Source organism: Staurois parvus, unplaced genomic scaffold (genome assembly GCF_062004578.1).
Source record: "Staurois parvus isolate SC_StPar_1 unplaced genomic scaffold, SC_StPar_1.0 ptg000643l, whole genome shotgun sequence".
Classification (NCBI taxonomy): Eukaryota; Metazoa; Chordata; class Amphibia; order Anura; family Ranidae; genus Staurois; species Staurois parvus.
The window spans coordinates 129,565-149,535 of NW_028318439.1; the positions used below are offsets into that span (position 1 = coordinate 129,565).

The 19,971-nt window shown below is 46.9% G+C and overlaps 1 protein-coding gene and 1 pseudogene across 1 annotated transcript; both read right to left on the reverse strand.

Moving 5' to 3' along the window:
* Positions 1 to 7,713: 7,713 nt before the first annotated feature.
* LOC149449008 (kelch repeat and BTB domain-containing protein 8-like) lies at positions 7,714 to 9,876 on the reverse strand (annotated as a pseudogene).
* Positions 9,877 to 10,488: 612 nt separating this feature from the next.
* LOC149449009 (kelch repeat and BTB domain-containing protein 8-like) lies at positions 10,489 to 17,631 on the reverse strand. Its single transcript, XM_089693951.1, has 4 exons — positions 17,529 to 17,631; positions 15,227 to 15,305; positions 14,483 to 14,710; positions 10,489 to 11,968 (listed from the first exon to the last, which is right to left on the reverse strand). Exons 1-4 carry the CDS (start codon positions 17,614 to 17,616, stop codon positions 10,489 to 10,491), a joined length of 1,875 nt encoding a protein of 624 aa, XP_089550077.1. The 5' UTR covers positions 17,617 to 17,631.
* Between the last annotated feature and the right edge of the window lie 2,340 nt (positions 17,632 to 19,971).

A 19,971-nucleotide genomic window follows, 5' to 3' on the forward strand; every position in this document is an offset into this window, starting at 1 on the left:
TCCTCACCTTGGTGGGCTATTGGAACCATTGTCCACCTCACCTTGGTGGGCTATTGGAACCATTGTCCACCTCACCTTGGTGGGCTATTGGAACCATTGTCCACCTCACCTTGGTGGGCTATTGGAAGCAATGGCCCCCCCACCGCCCCAGAACCCTCTGGAAGAACCCTGGCCGAGAATGGCTGCCTTATACAATCTGTGTATTGCATGGACCTGCCTAATTGAAGGCCAATGGAACAGCATGTTCAGGTCTGTTCTCATAGTACATAGTGTCAGTAAATCTAAAGGCGATTGTACAATCAGATTGTATAGTGTGCAGCTAGTTTACCACCACCCATATTATATCTCATTGTAGAGAGCCCAAGACCCAGCACCTACCTGGACCAGGAACTCACAGATCCACCACCCTACTACACCCAGAAATAATGAGGAAAACTCAATGTGGGGCTTCCCTGGGTGGGAGATTAAATGGTTTTTCTGATGAGGGATTTAACTGCTTGTTGCCCATCATCACATTAGCAGCACATTTATTTCAGTGTGTGACAAATGTGAGCATTTAAATTGCTGCACATGGTGTACCCTCAGGGCTCATTTACACTAGCGGCAAGGACTGATGCTCCTCTGAAAAGCGATTGCTCGGATCACTTTACAAAGGCATTTGGCAAACAGTGAGGAGGTGATGTGTCACTGTTTTGAACCCCTAAATGCTGCACTACAGGGGCAGTTGTATAGCAGCCCCCATTCACTTGAAAAGGTCATGTCCAGCAGCAGGGGCGGACTGACCATTCGAGCACTCGGGCAATGCCCGAGGGCCCGGGGTCAGTAGGGGGCCCCATGAGATGCCCCTGGTACCTTTCATTGGCTTTTTCATAGGCTTTTTTGGGCCCCATGATCCCCTATTGCCCGGGAGCCCCATGAATTGTCAGTCTGCCAGTAAGGGCCATAATTCCTGCTACAGCATGTGTACACCCTCGGCCGTTGCCTTTGCAGCTAAAGATGGAGGGGTTGGGGGGCGGTAAAAAAAGATGGCTTAATAATATGGTTTTACTGCCCCCCTCCCCCAACCACTAGTGTCAACAAGCCCTTGGGGCCCTTGCACATGGTGCTGCTGCAGGAACGCTGGATCTTTATAGGAGGTAAAAGTTCTATCTATAGAATAATCAGCTAACCAGTAATGCGGGCCATAGATGGGATGAAAAACGGCCGGAAAAAAAATTCCGCCGATTTTCGGATCGTTAGTGCGGTAATCGGTTGGCCGTTTTTAGTGATTTTTGCCCTTTTCGATTATCGGTCCTGCTGGAAAAAAATCGGCCAAATTTGTAGTTCTGCCGATTTTCACGGCAATGATGGACAAATCTGCTGATTTTTTTGCGATTTTAAAAAATGCACATGAGCCGTGACATGAAAGAAGAAGGAAAAGAAAAGGAAAAACATAGAATATGAATGAGAAGAAGAAATAGAATATGAATAAAGAGAAGAAATAGAATATAAAGAAGAAAAAGAAATAGAAGAAATAGAATATAAAGAAGAAGAAATAGAATATAAAGAGGAAGAAGAAATAAAAGAAATAGAATATGAAGAAGAAGAAATAGCAAAAAATAGAATATGAAGAAGGAGAAAAAAGAATTTCAGTCCGATATTATATTTGACATTTAAAAGTATAGCAACATTGTATCTATTTGTATCCGAATAGAAACATCTGTATCCGAAATGGATACAAATAGATACAATGTTGCAACTTTTTCTTCTTCTTCTTCTTCTTCTTCTTCTTCTTCATTTTCTATTTCTTCTTCTTCTGCATATTCTATATAATTGCTGGCCGTAGATGGGACGAAAATCAGCCGACCTTTTTTGCCCAATGGTGGTAACGTCGGCTGATTGAACGACCGATTTTTCTTTTTTCTAAAAAAAAAAAATGGCCAGTTTTCTCCCCGTCTATGGCCTGTGTAAGGCAGGCCATAGACGGGCCATTTATTGGCCGAATTGTTGGTGATAAATGAAAAATCGGTCGTTCCCAATGCTGTCACCAATAATTTTCCAGCATGACCTATAAAAATAAACGAGAAGAGCCGCGAAAAATGGCCGACGGTCTGGCCCCACTAACGGCGTGAATATCGGCTGAATTTTCGTGCGGATGAAAATTCGGCCGATAGACGACCCATCTATGGCCTGCATAATACAAATTCTTGTCAATTTTTTTTTATTTTTGACCCATACGCAGCCCTAGTTTACTGATACTTACACACCTGTGTGAACAGGCCCATTGAAAGCAGCGCTTCCATCATTGGGATGTAATGGGAGGAATAGTGCCCCATTGTTGGGATTTAATGGGAGAAATAGTGCCCCATCATTGGGATTTAATGGGAGGAATAGTGCCCCATTGTTGGGATTTAATGGGAGGAATAGTGCCCCATTGTTGGGATGTAATGGGAGGAATAGTGCCCCATCATTGGGATTTAATGGGAGGAATAGTGCCCCATTGTTGGGATTTAATGGGAGGAATAGTGCCCCATCATTGGGATTTAATGGGAGGAATAGTGCCCCATCATTGGGATTTAATGCGAGGAATAGTGCCCCATCATTGGGTTTTATTGGGAGGAATAGTGCCCCATCATTGGTGTCAGTGGGAGGAATAGTGCCCCATCATTGGGATTTAATGGGAGGAATAGTGCCCCATCACTGGGATTTAATGCAAGGAATAGTGCCCCATCACTGGGTTTTAATGGGAGGAATAGTGCCCCATTGTTGGTATCAATGAGATAGTGCCCCATCATTGGGATTTAATGGGAGGAATAATGCCCCATTGTTGGTATCAATGAGCATAATGCCTGTATAATGGGGACCTTGCCCCGGACAGTTTATGATTTTTGCCAGAAGTAACACTTCAATGAGTCCCGGTCTTGGACCTGGAGCCCTTGAAGAGCTTTTGGTGGAAGAAAATATCCGTCCTCAATTCCATATCTTTCTAGTTAGCCAAACCTCATTGTTAGTCCCAGCTATATATGTGACCTGGCCTGATGATCAGGTCTCTGTCTCTCCCTTGTATATGTGACCTGACTGATGATTGGGACTCTGTCTCTCCTTTGTATATGTGATCTGACTGATGATCGGGACTCTGTCTCTCCTTTGTATATGTGATCTGACTGATGATCGGGACCCTGTCTCTCCTTTGTATATGTGATCTGACTGATGATCGGGACCCTGTCTCTCCTTTGTATATGTGATCTGACTGATAATCGGGACCCTGTTTCTCCTTTGTATATGTGATCTGACTGATGATCGGGACTCTGTCTCTCCTTTGTATATGTGATCTGACTGATGATCGGGACTCTGTCTCTCCTTTGTATATGTGACTTGGCCTGATGATCAGGACTCTGTCTCTCCCTTGTATATGTGACCTGACTGATGATTGGGACTCTGTCTCTCCTTTGTATATGTGATCTGACTGATGATCGGGACTCTGTCTTTCCTTTGTATATGTGATCTGACTGATGATCGGGACCCTGTCTCTCCTTTGTATATGTGATCTGACTAATAATCAGGACCCTGTTTCTCCTTTATATATGTGATCTGACTGATGATCGGGACTCTGTCTCTCCTTTGTATATGTGATCTGACTGATGATCGGGACTCTGTCTCTCCTTTGTATATGTGATCTGACTGATGATCGGGACCCTGTCTCTCCTTTATATATGTGACTTGGCCAGATGATCGGGACTCTGTCTCTCCCTTGTATATGTGATCTGACTGATGATCGGGACCCTGTCTCTCCTTTGTATATGTGATCTGACTGATGATCGGGACCCTGTCTCTCCTTTGTATATGTGATCTGACTGATGATCAGGACTTTGTCTCTCCTTTATATATGTGATCTGACTGATGATATATAAAGTAGAGCAAGAGAGTCCTGATCATCAGTCAAATCATATATATCAGGGGTGTCAAACTGGCGGCCCTCCAGCTGTTGCGAAACTACAAGTCCCATCATGCCCATGCCTTTGGGAGTCAGGCTTGTAACTGCCAATCTTGCAATGCCTCATGGGACTTGTAGTTTGGCAACAGCTACAGGGCCGCCAGTTTGACACCCGTGATATATATACATCTGCTGCCCTCTACAGAGTGGATTTGCAAATGCCTGTAAACATATTATGTATGCAATTCCCGCCCATAAGTTGTTGACATTGAAACCCTAGAACCCAGGTGTCAAACTGGCGGCCCTCCAGCTGTTGCCAAACTACAAGTCCCATGAGGCATTGCAAGACTGACAGTTACAAGCATGACTCCCAAAGGCAGAGGCACGATGGGACTTGTAGTTTCGCAACAGCTGGAGAGCCGCCAGTTTGACACCCCTGACCTAGAAGGAGGAGGTGAAGATAGAAGATATCAGCCGCATGTCCTGTTCACACCCCAAGCCCAAAGAGACTTTTATACACTACTAAGAAGGTGCTAAAATGCAGAGTAAATAGGCTGACTAAGTTCCAGTGCCACAATTCCTGCTGGTGAGAAGCTCTGTTCCAGGCTGGTTGGACAACAGTTGGAGGATCCCCTTGTGACCGATGGTCTTGTCTTCAGGTCTCCAACACAAAGACGGATGCCACATCATCCTCAGGTGTCCCTGGAACGGGACTTTGCTGCAATATTCATCTGGAAGTATCAATAATAATAACTATATACCCAGGTATGCGGGCACAACTCCACCAGGACTCCTGCCAGGACCTTTCTGATAATACCGGTTTGTACATTGGCTGTATGTACTGATATTACTGGGAGAGAAAGCTTGTATTATTTCCATACACTTGTGCATCTGTATACTTATGGTTAGTCTTTTAAGCCATTTGCAGTCCTTCTACCAGTTAGGCGATTTGTTTAGATTCATTGTTACTAATTTTGTTACGTTGCGTTCATAAACTAAATTTGTTTCCTTTATTCATTTTCGACCAGATGAGTTTTAATGGATTCAAAGTATTTGAATTGAATTTGAATCAAAAATATCAAATTGATCCAAATTCATTGCCAAGAATAGCGGTTTCTATTCCATTTGAAATTCAAAATTGTTCTATTCTATTCATTTTTTTCTTTTTTAGTCTATTCTATTTCATTGTATTCTTTTCGAAATTCTAAGTTCATAAGATTGCTGTATTCTATTCATTTACATTACATCTTATTCTTTTATATTCTATTTTACACTATTTTATTCTCTAATCTATAGTCATTTATGTTCTATTCTATTTTGTTTTTCTCTTTATTCTAGTTATTGGTTGGTTGTGTGTGTTATACGTCATTTAACCGCTTGCCAGCCGCGCTATAGCTGAATGACGGCTACAGCGAGGTTTTCCAGTCCTGGGAGGGCGTCATAGGATGTCCTTCCAGAACGTAGCCCTAGGAGCACGCACCCGGCGATCTCCGTGTGGACAGGATACAGTCAGAGACTACAGCCATATTAAAGGAGACAGTCAGAGACTGTGGACAAGATATAGGAGACGGTCAGAGACTACAGACATATTGCAGGAGACAGTCAGAGACTGGACAGGATACAGGAGACGGTCAGAGACTACAGTAGACAGTCAGAGACTTTGGACAAGATATAGGAGACAGTCAGAGACTGGACAGGATACAGGAGGTGATCAGAGACTACAGACATATTGCAGGAGACAGTCAGAGACTGGACAGGATACAGGAGGTGATCAGAGACTACAGACATATTGCAGGAGACAGAGACTGGACAGGATACAGGAGACGGTCAGAGACTACAGTAGACAGTCAGAGACTTTGGACAAGATATAGGAGACAGTCAGAGACTGGACATGATACAGGAGGTGATCAGAGACTACAGACATATTTCAGGAGACAGACTGTGGACAGGATAAAGGAGATGGTCAGAGATTACAGACATATTGTAAGAGACGGTCAGAGACTGGACAGGAGACGGTCAGAGACTGGACAGGAGACGGTCAGAGACTGGACAGGAGACGGTCAGAGACTGGACAGGAGACGGTCAGAGACTGGACAGGAGACGGTCAGAGACTGGACAGGAGACGGTCAGAGACTGGACAGGAGACGGTCAGAGACTGGACAGGAGACGGTCAGAGACTGGACAGGAGACGGTCAGAGACTGCAGACATAGTACAGAAGACTGCAGACAGGATAGAGGAGATGGTCAGCTGAGCCCGCCCGAACACTCCCAAGCCCACCCCCCCACTCGAGAACTGCTGAGCCCACACCCCTGCCTAAACTCTGCCAAGCTCTCCAGCCATGCCAAGCCCTGGTCCATTGTCCCTTCTGCCTGGGGGAAGCCCCCCCCCCCCCCCCTGTAAAATACTGCCCTAGGCAAACGCCTTGTTTGCCTTGGGGCATATACACCTCTGGTTAAAAGTACGTAATATATCTTGCATGTCAAATCCAAAACTATGGCCATTTGCTGCGCTCACAGGGCTGGAGGAAGTTCCAGGACCCCGGTGGGTATAGGGCAGAAGTGATGCTGGCTTGGGGGGCAGAAAACCTATACATCTCCTGCTGCCCTGTGAGCACCACAGGCAGCCGTAGTTTCAATACTTGTACGAGTACTCAGTATCGGCACTGATACCGGCATTGGTGCAACCCTAATAAAGCCGTATAGTACATAGGGCAGCCAGGAAACAAGCATTGGCCAAAGGAGATAAAACAACCGCGGCCTCCATGTCTCCCAGGAAACGGTTCCTTTAAAAGAAATTGTAAGTGGGACAGCCAGGGGCAGACTGACAACTCATGGGGCCCCCGGGCAATAAGGGATCATAGGGCCCCTGTGTTCTTGCCCACACTCAAACCACACCCAAAAAAGCCTATGGAGGAGAAAAACAAAAAGTACCAGGGGCATCTCATGGGGCCCCTTTCTGACCCCAGGCCCTCGGGCAGTGCCCGAGTTCCCAAATGGTCAGTCCGCCCCTGGGGGCAGTTAAAGCTGAACTCAAAGTAAACCAGTCAATACACGGAACCTGCTTTACCTGCTAAAGGATTTGTATTTTTGTCCATCTAGTCCTTCAATTGACACTTGCCTGTCAGAGGAAAGGACCTTACTTTTCTCCTCTGTCAAGACACAAGTCCCTGTGCTGATCAACTGCACTCTCCCAAGAAAAAGAAAAAAAAAAACTCTGTAGCTATACACACCAAAGTGAGAATGTGCAGCTTGCCGAGAGGATCTGTTCTATCAGCAGATAGATTGGGACAGTAGAAGGGGAGGATCAGAGAAGACAGGATCAAACAGCCTTTTTACAAGATTAACCCCTTTAGCTCCACCGCGAGTTTAACAAGCATGCTTTACTGCATATACAGAAAGATTTTACTGTTGTGGGTTTAGTAACACTTTAAAAAAAATGAAAACCTTTGAAAGATAGAAGGCCCAAGTATATTCAATATTCTTTTATTAATACACAAATTGAATAAAAATATAAAATCCGCATCTGTAACAGAGCTGAATATTTATGCTTCAAAAATGGTGGAATTGGACTTTGTTCCTGGAAATTAAACCTTTTTCGGAGCCGCTGACCTGGAACACGCCTTCAGATCAGTCCTGATGTAAATTTGCTGTGTGCTTGTTCCAGGTGAAAGGCTCAGAATAGACGTATCCTTTTATATTGGACTTTAAAAACAAAAAAACAAAAAAAACAAACCAACTTTAAAAACTTTGTCCAGTATCTTCAGTCAGTTGGGTTTGGTTTGCAGTGGTCACCTGATATTTTATTCTACTTACACATTTTCAGCAGATCCTCTGCTGACAAGTTTCCTTAGCAAGGTTCTTCCTCTCAATCTCCTCCAACTCAGTCTCCTCCAACCCATCCTCAGTTCGCCATCTCTTCTAAAATTGTAGTTTGATCTCCTGCCGGGAATGAGAGGCGAGAGCTGTTTCAGGGGGACCTGCAGAGTGACACCTCCAAAGTCATCAAACAGAAAAGGGATCTCTTCCTTGAACAAGGTCCAGCTAGGTTCACCTGGACTCCAGTAGAACATCTTGTAGCAGCTCATACCGTCGTAACCATCTCCTCCCACAGCGTAGATCCTGTTCTTCCAGCGTACGACTGCAGCGTTCGAAGTGCTGTGTAGGACTGGTGGGATTGTACCATGAGAAAGCCTCCCTAGATGATCCAGGATGAAACTCTTACAAGCGGTTCTTGGCTGTTCGTCGCACAGAAGATAGGCCTCGTATTCATCGTACGGTGAACGTCGATCATAGACGGTATATCCATCACAATCATCGGGTCTGATTTTATAACTTGCAATGATGTATATCTTGTCATCCATTGTCACAGCTCTAGCAGCTGAAAAGACCATGTGTAGCGGATATTGGCTCCAAGTGTCTGTCATTATGTCATAAATATGGAATCCCTGATAGTGCAAAAGGTCTATAAATGTCCGAGTCATCCCACCGATCACAAACAGTCTTCCTTTCAGGACTGCGCTAGCAAAGCTATGTAGTGCCACAGGCATGCTCGACACATGGCGCCAGCTGTTGTCCAACAGGTTGAAGCATTCCGTCGACTCTGTGGGTTGGCTGTCGTGTCCACCAAAAGCATAAAGCATGTCCCTGTAGGCCAGGAAGCCATGACAAGCTCTTGGATGGGTCATAGAAGGAAGCTCTTTCCATTCATTTAAGACAGAATCATACACATGCAGGGCATTGGAAGCACCACATTCTTTGCCAAACCCACCCGAAACATATAGACAACATCCTACAGACACAATTCCAGCTTGTTCTAAGTAGCCACAAAAGGGAAGTTTCTCCCAAGAGTCTGTCCTTGGATCATAGGCATTTAAATAGTAATCCTCTTCTTCTGGGTCTGTTTCATCTAGCGATATCAAGTCCATGCAAACTATTATCTCCTCAAACATCCCTTGACGCAAGTGGATTCCTGTTGGAGACTGGAGAGGGGAGTCTTTGCTGGGTATGTCCCTTCTGACCTTTCCCAGCTCATATGGAGTCAGAAGTGGTAGTCTGATGACCTTCAACAGTTCTGGAGGAAGAGGATTGTCCTTCTGGGTGCGTAATTCCCACCAGGAGCGGGCAACATTATAGATGGCAAGTTCTGAGGAGACCATCAAGCCATCTGAAGACAGGATGTTGACCAGTTCTTCCATCTCCAAGTGGAAAAAGTCTTCTTTTTCAGACAGGGAGCTCAGATTCCAACCAATATGGTTCAACGTTGCTTCCAAGAGGAATCCATGATTGTGACTATGAGCTAATCTATAAATCCATAGACAGTTATCATCGTCGATCCACTTTGCAAGGTAACTACAAAAAAAAAAAAAAAAAAGGGTGCGTTGAATACAACATTGTAACAACTTTGCTAACAATCTCAAGTTCAAATGCTTTCAACTTTGTAGTTCAGGATAAAACAAGTCCCTGCCTGGGATCTTCTCTGCCGTGTTTAACCCATAAAACTGGGCCTTTGCTTGTTTGTCCAAAACTATAAAGTTGCCAACGTTTGAACTTTCCTGGAGTGCAGCAAATTTTCTCCCCTTCCATCAGTTGGGACAGAGGGGTATAAAAACTAGGAATGTGCAAGTGTGCGTCCTGAATTTTCTGCTACGTTAAAGAGTTACAAAGTATCACTTTCACAGCTGAATCCAAAAGTGCTAAAAGAGACCAGAACTCCCTTTGAAGTGAACCATCAGAAAGCCTTTACCTTCTGTGCAGATCTTGCATGGCCATGATTTGCAGATGGCCGGACACGATAAACTCCTCCTCCACATTGTCCAAGGTGAGATCAGCCTCCCCCGTGTAGAGACAGAAGAGGGGACATCCAAAATACAAATCTCCCCAAGAACAGCCTCTTTCATGGAACAAGAGAAGAGTGCTCTGGAGTAAAGACTAACTGAGACCAGGATGACCCTAGAGAGCTGCATTTGAGTCTTTTGTAAGTGCTTGGAGCAGGGGCGGACTGACAACTCATGGGGCTCCTGGGAAATAGGGGATCATGGGGCCCCTGTGTCCTCACCCACACTCAAACCACACCCGAAAAAGCCTATGAAAAAAGGTACCAGGGACATCTCATGGGGCCCCCTACTGACCCCAAGCCCCTCAGGCAGTGCCCGAGTTCCCCAATGGTCAGTCCACCCCTGGCTTGGAGTGGTATAAAAGGGAAACCTTAGAGAAAAATATTTAAGGGAAACCCTCTCAATCAGGATGAAGACATTAACAGACATGAGTATGTTTAACATTCTTTTATTGAATACAGAGAAAATTAAAATCTGTTACAGAGCTGAATATTTTTTGCCCCGCCATGTACCTCCCACAAGTTATAAAACTGAACCTTGTTCCCGAAAAGTAGATTATTTTCAAGGACGCTGACCTGGAAACAAGCCTGCGGATCATTGCAGACTTCATTTGCTGTGTGCTTGTTGCAGGAGAACGGCTCAAAAATGGATCTATCCACTTTAAAAACGCAAATTCGTTGCCTGGTTTGGTCATTCAGGTGGGTTTTGTTGGAGGTGGCCACAAGTTACTTTACCCTTCAACTACCAGTTTCCCCACCATGATTCTTCTGACTCATTCTCCTCCTCACTATCACGTCTGAATTTGTAGTTTGATCTCCTGCCAGGAATGACGGAAGAGAGTCGTTTCAGGGGGACCTGCAAGGTTGCACTTCCAAAGTTACAAAACAGAAAAGAGAGCTCTTTTTTGCATAAAGACCACCAACGTTCACCTGGGCTCCAGTGGTACATCTTATAGTCACTCATACCATCATCTTCACTCCCACCCACAATATAAATCCTGTGCTTCCAGCGTACAACTGCAGCATGAGAAGTACTTTGTAAGACCGGTGGAATTCTACCATGAGAAATTTGCCCTAGATGATCCATACAGAAGCTCTTAGAAATGGTATTTGACTCTTCATTGCACAGAAGAGACGCCTCGTAATCATTGTATGGTGGATATGCATCATATGCTGTATGTGCATTACGAATATGTCTGGTGTCATGACTTGCAATGATGTATAACTTGTCATCCATTGTCACGGCTCCAACAGCTGAAAAGACCACCGATAGTGGAAACTGGTTCCACGTGTCTGTCAGTATGTCATAAATATGGAATCCCCGATAGTGTAAAATGTCTATGCATGTCCGAGTCATCCCACCTATCACAAACAGCCTTCCTTTAAGCACTGCACTAGCAAAGCTATGTAGTGCCTTGGGCATGCTTGACGCATAGCGCCAACTATTGTCCAACACATTGAAGCATTCCACAGAGTCTGTGAGCTCACGGTTGTTGTGTCCACCAAAAGCATAAAGCGTGTTTCTGTAGGCCAGGAAGCCATGACAAGCTCTTGGATGGGTCATAGAAGGGAGCTCTTTCCATTCATTTAATAGAGAATCATACATGTGTAGGGCATTTGAAGCATGACGTTCTTCTCTAAACCCACCTGAAACATATAAATAACTTCCTACAGATACAATTCCAGGATTATCTAAACAGCCACAAAAGGGAAGCTTCTCCCAGGAGTCTGTGGTTGGATCATAGGCTCTCCAATAGTAATCCTCTTCTGGGCCTGTTTCTTCTAATGCCATCAGGTCTATGCAAACTATTCTCTCCTCAAACATCCCTTGGCGCAAACGGATTCCTGTTGGAGACTGGAAGGGAGAGTCATCGCTGGGTATGTCCTTGCTGACCTCTTTCAGCTCATCTGGAGTCAGAAGTGGTAGTCTGATGACCTTCAACAGTTCCGGAGGAAGAAGATTGCCCTTCTGGGTGCAAAATTCCCACCAGGAGCGGGCGATGTTATAGATGGCAAGTTCTGATGAAACCATCAAGTCATTTGAAGACAGGATGTTGACCAGTTCTTCCATCTCCAAGTGAAAAAAGTCTTTTCCAGAAAGGGTTCTCAGATTCTGACCAATATGGTTCATTGCTTCTTCCAAGAGGCTCCTGTGATTGTGACTATGAGCTAATCTATAAATCCAAAGGCAGTTTTCATTGTTGATCCTCTTTGCAAGGTACCTAGGTAAAGAAACAAGAATGGGACATGACATTACCATCAACCTCATACCTTAGCATGAGGATTACAGGAAGGACGTTAGGGTTACCTGAAAGGGTAGCATTAGGCATAGAGGGAAGATTAGTGTGAGTTTTGGGCATTGCTCTTAGCATCAGGATCTGACCTCCAGGTACCGAAACCCAATGTCTTGTTTTCCTGTTCCAGGAACGCTGTGTGCAAATTAATGTCCATCTGGGAAATCCAGAGTGCTGCAACATCACACAACGTTCTGTGCATTTTCGAGAGATACTGGGAAAATGAAGCACTACCATGATGTAGCTGGAGCATAGCACAGGGTGCCATTCGTTATTCTGGATATTAGAAGAGAGGGCCTAGCAGACGAGGTAGGTTAGCTATGTTCTATAGCAGGGGTCTCCAAACTATGGCCCTCCAGGTGTTGAACTGCAAGTCCCATGAGAGTGACAGGGACTGGGGGAGGGGGGGGGGTTAAACTCAAGCAGTAGGCACGTTTACAATGAGTTGCACCAGTCCTAAACTGTAATTTAGGGCATGACAGCCCACTTTTATTCAATAAACAGAAAGTTCCCATGCACTTCAGTTGCCCACACAGGGGTTTCTTCCACACAATATGCACAAATGGAAATACCAAGGTACCTGGCTCACTTGTTGGCAGCAGTGCTGCTTCTCTCACCAATCACTTTGACTGTGTTCTCCAGCTACCCTGGAACACTTTGCTCTCTATCTTTTAAATCGCAGTGCCCTGCTGCATGGCCCACCTCTGGTCTATGGATTGTGGTCCTCCTGACAACCCAATAGGAACCGACCTGACTCCTGGAACTGAGACCTCCCGTCTCCCGGCTGGGGCAGCTCTGACCCCTGGTTGAGACCTCCCGTCTCCCGGCTGGGGCAGCTCTGACCCCTGGTTGAGACCTCCCGTCTCCCGGCTGGGGCAGCTCTGACCCCTGGTTGAGACCTCCCGTCTCCCGGCTGGGGCAGCTCTGACCCCTGGTTGAGACCTCCCGTCTCCCGGCTGGGGCAGCTCTGACCCCTGGTTGAGACCTCCCGTCTCCCGGCTGGGGCAGCTCTGACCCCTGGTTGAGACCTCCCGTCTCCCGGCTGGGGCAGCTCTGACCCCTGGTTGAGACCTCCCGTCTCCCGGCTGGGGCAGCTCTGACCCCTGGTTGAGACCTCCCGTCTCCCGGCTGGGGCAGCTCTGACCCCTGGTTGAGACCTCCCGTCTCCCGGCTGGGGCAGCTCTGACCCCTGGTTGAGACCTCCCGTCTCCCGGCTGGGGCAGCTCTGACCCCTGGTTGAGACCTCCCGTCTCCCGGCTGGGGCAGCTCTGACCCCTGGTTGAGACCTCCCGTCTCCCGGCTGGGGCAGCTCTGACCCCTGGTTGAGACCTCCCGTCTCCCGGCTGGGGCAGCTCTGACCCCTGGTTGAGACCTCCCGTCTCCCGGCTGGGGCAGCTCTGACCCCTGGTTGAGACCTCCCGTCTCCCGGCTGGGGCAGCTCTGACCCCTGGTTGAGACCTCCCGTCTCCCGGCTGGGGCAGCTCTGACCCCTGGTTGAGACCTCCCGTCTCCCGGCTGGGGCAGCTCTGACCCCTGGTTGAGACCTCCCGTCTCCCGGCTGGGGCAGCTCTGACCCCTGGTTGAGACCTCCCGTCTCCCGGCTGGGGCAGCTCTGACCCCTGGTTGAGACCTCCCGTCTCCCGGCTGGGGCAGCTCTGACCCCTGGTTGAGACCTCCCGTCTCCCGGCTGGGGCAGCTCTGACCCCTGGTTGAGACCTCCCGTCTCCCGGCTGGGGCAGCTCTGACCCCTGGTTGAGACCTCCCGTCTCCCGGCTGGGGCAGCTCTGACCCCTGGTTGAGACCTCCCGTCTCCCGGCTGGGGCAGCTCTGACCCCTGGTTGAGACCTCCCGTCTCCCGGCTGGGGCAGCTCTGACCCCTGGTTGAGACCTCCCGTCTCCCGGCTGGGGCAGCTCTGACCCCTGGTTGAGACCTCCCGTCTCCCGGCTGGGGCAGCTCTGACCCCTGGTTGAGACCTCCCGTCTCCCGGCTGGGGCAGCTCTGACCCCTGGTTGAGACCTCCCGTCTCCCGGCTGGGGCAGCTCTGACCCCTGGTTGAGACCTCCCGTCTCCCGGCTGGGGCAGCTCTGACCCCTGGTTGAGACCTCCCGTCTCCCGGCTGGGGCAGCTCTGACCCCTGGTTGAGACCTCCCGTCTCCCGGCTGGGGCAGCTCTGACCCCTGGTTGAGACCTCCTGTCTCCTGGCTTTGGGTTTACACCTTCCATCTCCCACATACTCATTTAAGTTTAGATGCCTGGTCCAAATTTATCAGAATCAGACCAGAAGGCTTTAAACTCTGATAACTAGAACGCATGCAGTTGCACATTCCTATATTTCTACTTCATTACAAAATATCACTTTAACATGTAGATCCAGAAGAAGTGCTAACCCCCCCCCCCCCCCCAAGAAATCCCTATAAAGTGGGCCATCAGAAAGTCTTTACCTGCTGCACAGATCTTGCATGGCCGTGATCTGCAGGCGGCTGGAAACCATAAACAGCTCCTCCACATTGTCCAAGGTGAGATGAGCCTCCCCCGTGTAGATGTAGTTCAGGATGGTCTGCAGGACAGAAGAGGGGACATCCGAAAGACAAACCTCCCCGAGTGCAGACTCCTTCATGGGACAAGTGAAGAGAGCTCTGAAGTAAGGACTGACTGAGGCCAGGACCACCCTGGAAGCAATAAAATGGACACTTGCTGCATCATGCAGAGGGCAGATAATGATGTATTGTCAAAGGAGAAGGATTGCACTGCTACTTGTCCACATTTCTAACAACCCCCTTTCTAAAAGCCTAAAATGTGTACCCAAATCTGAGGTCATGTGATACACCACCTCCTGAGTCTTCCATCCTCTCAACTGCTGAGGAGGTTCCTTCTTCTGGCATTTCCATTACTTCTTGTCCCTCTGAGACTCGCATTAGAATTAGGAGGAGCAGTTGTCACCGGCACAGGAAGGAACAGATGGCACTAAAAATACTGAAGTTCTTCTTACTTCTCTTACTCTACCAAACGTTCATTTCTGTCCCTGTTGGAAAGATCTCCCATTGCATTGCAGAATAATCTCTCCAATGGAGATATAGATGGCAATAAAGATCTGACAGGGGCTCTAAACCTCTCCTGTTCTATCCAAAACTAAATAAAATATAAAAACTCATATTTCAAGATAGATTTTTAGGTTTCCAACCTACCTATGACACAGGAAGCTTTTCTCTGCAGTCCGTATGGCAACATCACAAAGCATTTCAGAAAAGTACATCTCCTTCAACCCTGAGAACACAAGACAGACAGAATTATTCCATATACACTACATGACCAAAGCATGTGGAGTTCAGGTGTCTCCAGTGAAGGGTGCCGTAAATACATCGCACAAAGACTATACACAAATGTGCTCTTCCAACCTTGTGGTAACAGTTTGGTGAAGACCCTTTTCAGTTCTACCATGACTGTGCCCTTGTGTACAAAGTCAGCTCCATAAAAATACATGGTTTGGCCAGCTTGGTGTGGAGAAACTTAAGCTACCATTTGAGAGTCCTCAAGTACTCCCAACAGGTCATGACTTTAATCAAGGTCAATGGCTTATTTATCACAGCTATTTTATCAAAGAGAAATTCTCAAAAACAGGCTGTTGAGGGTACCAGAGGACTGAGGTAGGGAACCACTGTTGCCACAAGGTTGGAGGAGCAAAACTGTCTACAATAGTTGGGGTGAGGACCCTTTTCTGTTCCACCATGACTGTGTCTCTGTGTACAAAGCCAGCTCCATAAAGACATGGCTTGATCAGTTTGGCATGGAGGAACTCAAGTGTTCTTCACCAAGCCCTAACCTCAAGCCTACTGAACATCTTTGGGATGATTCAGAACAGCAACTGGGAACCAAGCCTTCTCACCCAACATCAGTACCTTACTTCACAAATGGCCACAAACTCCCACAGACACCCTCCAAAATGCTGCAGAAAGTCTTCCCAGAAACGTGGAGTCTAGTCAAACCTCAAAAAGGAGGTAACTCAATATTATGGTCAAAAGGTTCAAAAAACTCCTGGTCATCACACCTATATGAGGTTGTCCAGCATCTCTTCCAAAGCCATTTTTGGAAGAAATGCCCGACAACCTCATATAGGTGTGATGACCAGGAGTTCTTTGAACCTTTGACCATAGGTTATATTATCCACACTTAATTGGCTGTAACTGACACCGACATATTTCTAGCCTTGGCTGGGTCATTGGAAGAGAAAACAGGAAGTGAATTTTTCATAGCAAACGCCACCCAGAATGATTTAACACAAGGGTGGCAGATGACAGTGCAAGGGTTTGAAATCAGATTTGCAATTTCTTATTCGAGGTATATCTCCTTCAACCCTGAGAACACAGACAATTATTCCATATACACTACATGACCAAAGCATGATGGAGTTCAGGTGTCTCCAGTGAAGTGTGCCGTTAATAAAACATCACACAAAGACACTATACAGAATTGTGCTCTTCCAACCTTGTGGTAACAGTTTGGTGAAGACCAACAGTCTGTTGAGGATACCAGAGGACTGAGGTAGGGAACCACTGCTGCTACAAGGTTGGAGGAGCAAAATTGTCTACAACAGTTGGGCGAGGACCCTTTTCTGTTCCACCATAACTTTGTCCCTGTGTACAAAGCCAGCTCCACAAAGACATGGCTGGATCAGTTTGGCGTGGAGGAACTCGAGTGTCCTTTACCAAGCCCTAACAAGCCTACTGAACACCTTTGGGATGAATCAGAACAGCAACTGGGAACCAAGCCTTCTCACCCAACATCAGTACCTTACCTCACAAATGGCCACAAACTCCCACAGACTCCCTCCAAAATGCTGCAGAAAGTCTTCCCAGAAAAGTGGAGTCTAGTCAAACCTCAAAAAGGAGGTAACTCAATATTATTATGGTCAAAAGGTTCAAAGAACTCCTGGTCATCACACCTATATGAGGTTGTCCGGCCTCTCTTCCAAAGTCATTTTTGGAAGAAATGCCCGACAACTCATATAGATGTGATGGCCAGGAGTTCTTTGAACCTTTGACCATAGGTTATATTATCCCCACTTAATTGGCTGTAACCAACACCGACATATTTCTAGCCTTGGCTGGGTCATTGGAAGAGAAAACGGCAAGCGAATTTATCATAGCGAACGCCACCCAGAACAATTTAACACAAGGGTGGGAGATGACAGTGCAAGGGTTTGAAATCAGATTTGCAATTTCTTACTGGAGGTTTTTTTTGGGATTCTACAACCTTTTAAAAAAATCTTCCAAATAGCAAAATAGGTTACAAACCTGGCAAATATTGTGCAACATTGTAGCAAGGGAATCATTTTCCAGGATGCAGATCCAATGGACACGACTGATAAAGAACCTTCGTTTAAGGAGGCCCTAAGAAACTAGAAATATCTAGGACCCCTCTAGCAGCACTGTGTACCACCCACATGTAGGACTCTAGAAAGACCCCCCCAGACCTCGTGCTGAACCCCACCTGTAATAATACAATCTTTCAGAACTTCCTTATAATCGGTGGGGTCTTCTCTCTGCTCCATGGTGGTGGTGGATGGGCCAGGCTCCATACTGACGCCTTTACAACCGGAACGCGGGGCAACTATAAGTTCGTTTAGCAACCAAACTCTGCAATAAAAAAAAAATAAATAAATAAAAAAAACAATCACAGAAAGAATTGAAATATTAAAAAGTGGATTTCCTGCAAACTTTAGAAATCTTATCGAAAGATTCCACCAATTGCTAAGGTTTCAGTCACCATCACTTTTGGTCGCGGCTTTCAACAACTTTTATGTAGTGCAGAAACCCGTTTACAAGTTACTGCCTGTAAAAGCTCCCACACACGTTACAATCATGCAATGCAATGGTCTGCTTTACTGGATACAAGTGGATTGGATAGTTTAACCCCTCGCCTACCGGGCACTTATACCCCCTTCTTTACCAGGCCAATTTTCAGCTTTCAGCGCTCTCGCAGTTTGATTGACAGTTGCGCTGTCATGCAAGATTGTACCCATATGAAATTATTAGCATTTTTTTTCTCACAAATAGAGCATTCTTTTGGTGGTATTTAATCGCCGTGGGGCATTTTACTTTTTACACTCTAAACAAAAAAAATTTGAAAAAAATTTGAAAGAAAAAAAAAAAAGTTTCTTTGTTTCTATTATAAAATTTTTCAAACAGGTAATTTTTCTCCTTCACGGATGTGCGTTGATGAGGCAGCACTGCTGGGCACTAAAAGGCGGCACTGATAGGCAGCACTGACTAGCATTGATAGGCGGCACCGATTGGCAGCACTGATAGGTGGCACTGAAAGGCAGCTCAGATGGGCACTGATATGTGGCATTGATGTGCACTGGTAGGCACTGATATGTGGCATTGACATGGCACTGATGGGCACTGGCAAGTGGCATTGATGGACACTGCCAGGTGGCACTGCTGGGGCTACACTGATCATTAAGGCAAACTGATCATCAGTGCCCTGATGATCAGTGTACATGTCCCCTCTAAGGAATGCCGGTTACCGGTATTTCCCTATTTACATGCGATCAGCTCAGCACTAACGAGGTGGCACTGATAGACAGCACTGCTAGGCATTGACTGGCGCAACTGCTGGGCACTGACTGGTGGCACTGACTGGCAGCACTGCTGGGCTGCACTGATGGGCACTGGTGGGTGGCACTGGTGGGCAGCACTTCTGGGTGGCACTGGTGAGCAGAGGAGGGCAGAACTGGTGGGTGGCACTGCTGGGCACCGATCATCAGGGCACTGATCATCAGTGGCCCTGATGATCGGTGCCGATCCCCGCTCTAACAAATGCCGGTTCTCGGCAGTACTTTCCTCACGCTCTGACAGCGTGAGGAAAGTGCAGCCGAGAACCGGCAATTGCATTTCCCGGTGATCAGCGTGTCACACGGCTGATCACGTGGTAAAAGGCCGCTGTGATTGGCCTTTTACCACATCACGTGATCAGCTGTGTCCGTAGGACAGAGCGATCACGGAGATCGCCGGGGACGCGCAGGAGAGCACGTTCTGGGAGAACGTCATATGACGCCCTCCCAGAACTGGCCGGCCGCAGTGTAGCTGCCATTTGGCTATCTGCGTTTGGCAAGTAGTTAAGAAGGTTCTCAAACCAGCAATGATCATCAATGAAAAATACCGAACGATGCAACACACACACACACACACACTGATCGTCATGCGCTCTCTCACTCATTGTAAATCTAAACAATTAAAAACGAGCGTTTCATTCATCTGTACTGAGCAGCCAACAAAATCCAACCACAATCAAACCCTCTAAAATGACTGAAGAGATGGTCTTTGGTTTTCCATTTCAATTTGATCAGTTCAGTCGCAACTAATAAATGATTATATTAATAAGGTGGAGCCGCCATAAAGGAGATTGCACAGATATCGTGCAGCTAGATAGAAACTTGTATGTTGAGACTTAGACCCGTGTGCAAAGGTGACCATGCACTAAAATAAGATTCAGGTCTCAAGGAGCCCATCTGGGGTCGTTGGAAAAACACCCTGTAACGGAACCGGACCCGGACTGCACTGGGGTATTTCCGTTAGACTCCCGCTTCCCTGTCCGAACACAGATCCACGGACACCACCGCTGAACAAGACAGCGCCTTACTTGAAGGAAACCAGGAGATATATTGCTTTCTTTTAACATAGATACAAGATATATACACATTCAAGGGAACAACCCACCTCCCTGCATATGGACACAGGGCGGGGCAAACCAAATCTAGCAACCAGAGACACATCAGCAGACCACCCCATCGGGTAAGGGCTGCCAGAAACACCCCCCACCAACCAATACACAAACATCCCATAATAGTTTGCTCCCAAGCAAGACACACAATAGAACAATGGGATGCAGCCACATGGCAGTGAACAATGAACAACCCCTCCACCTATAC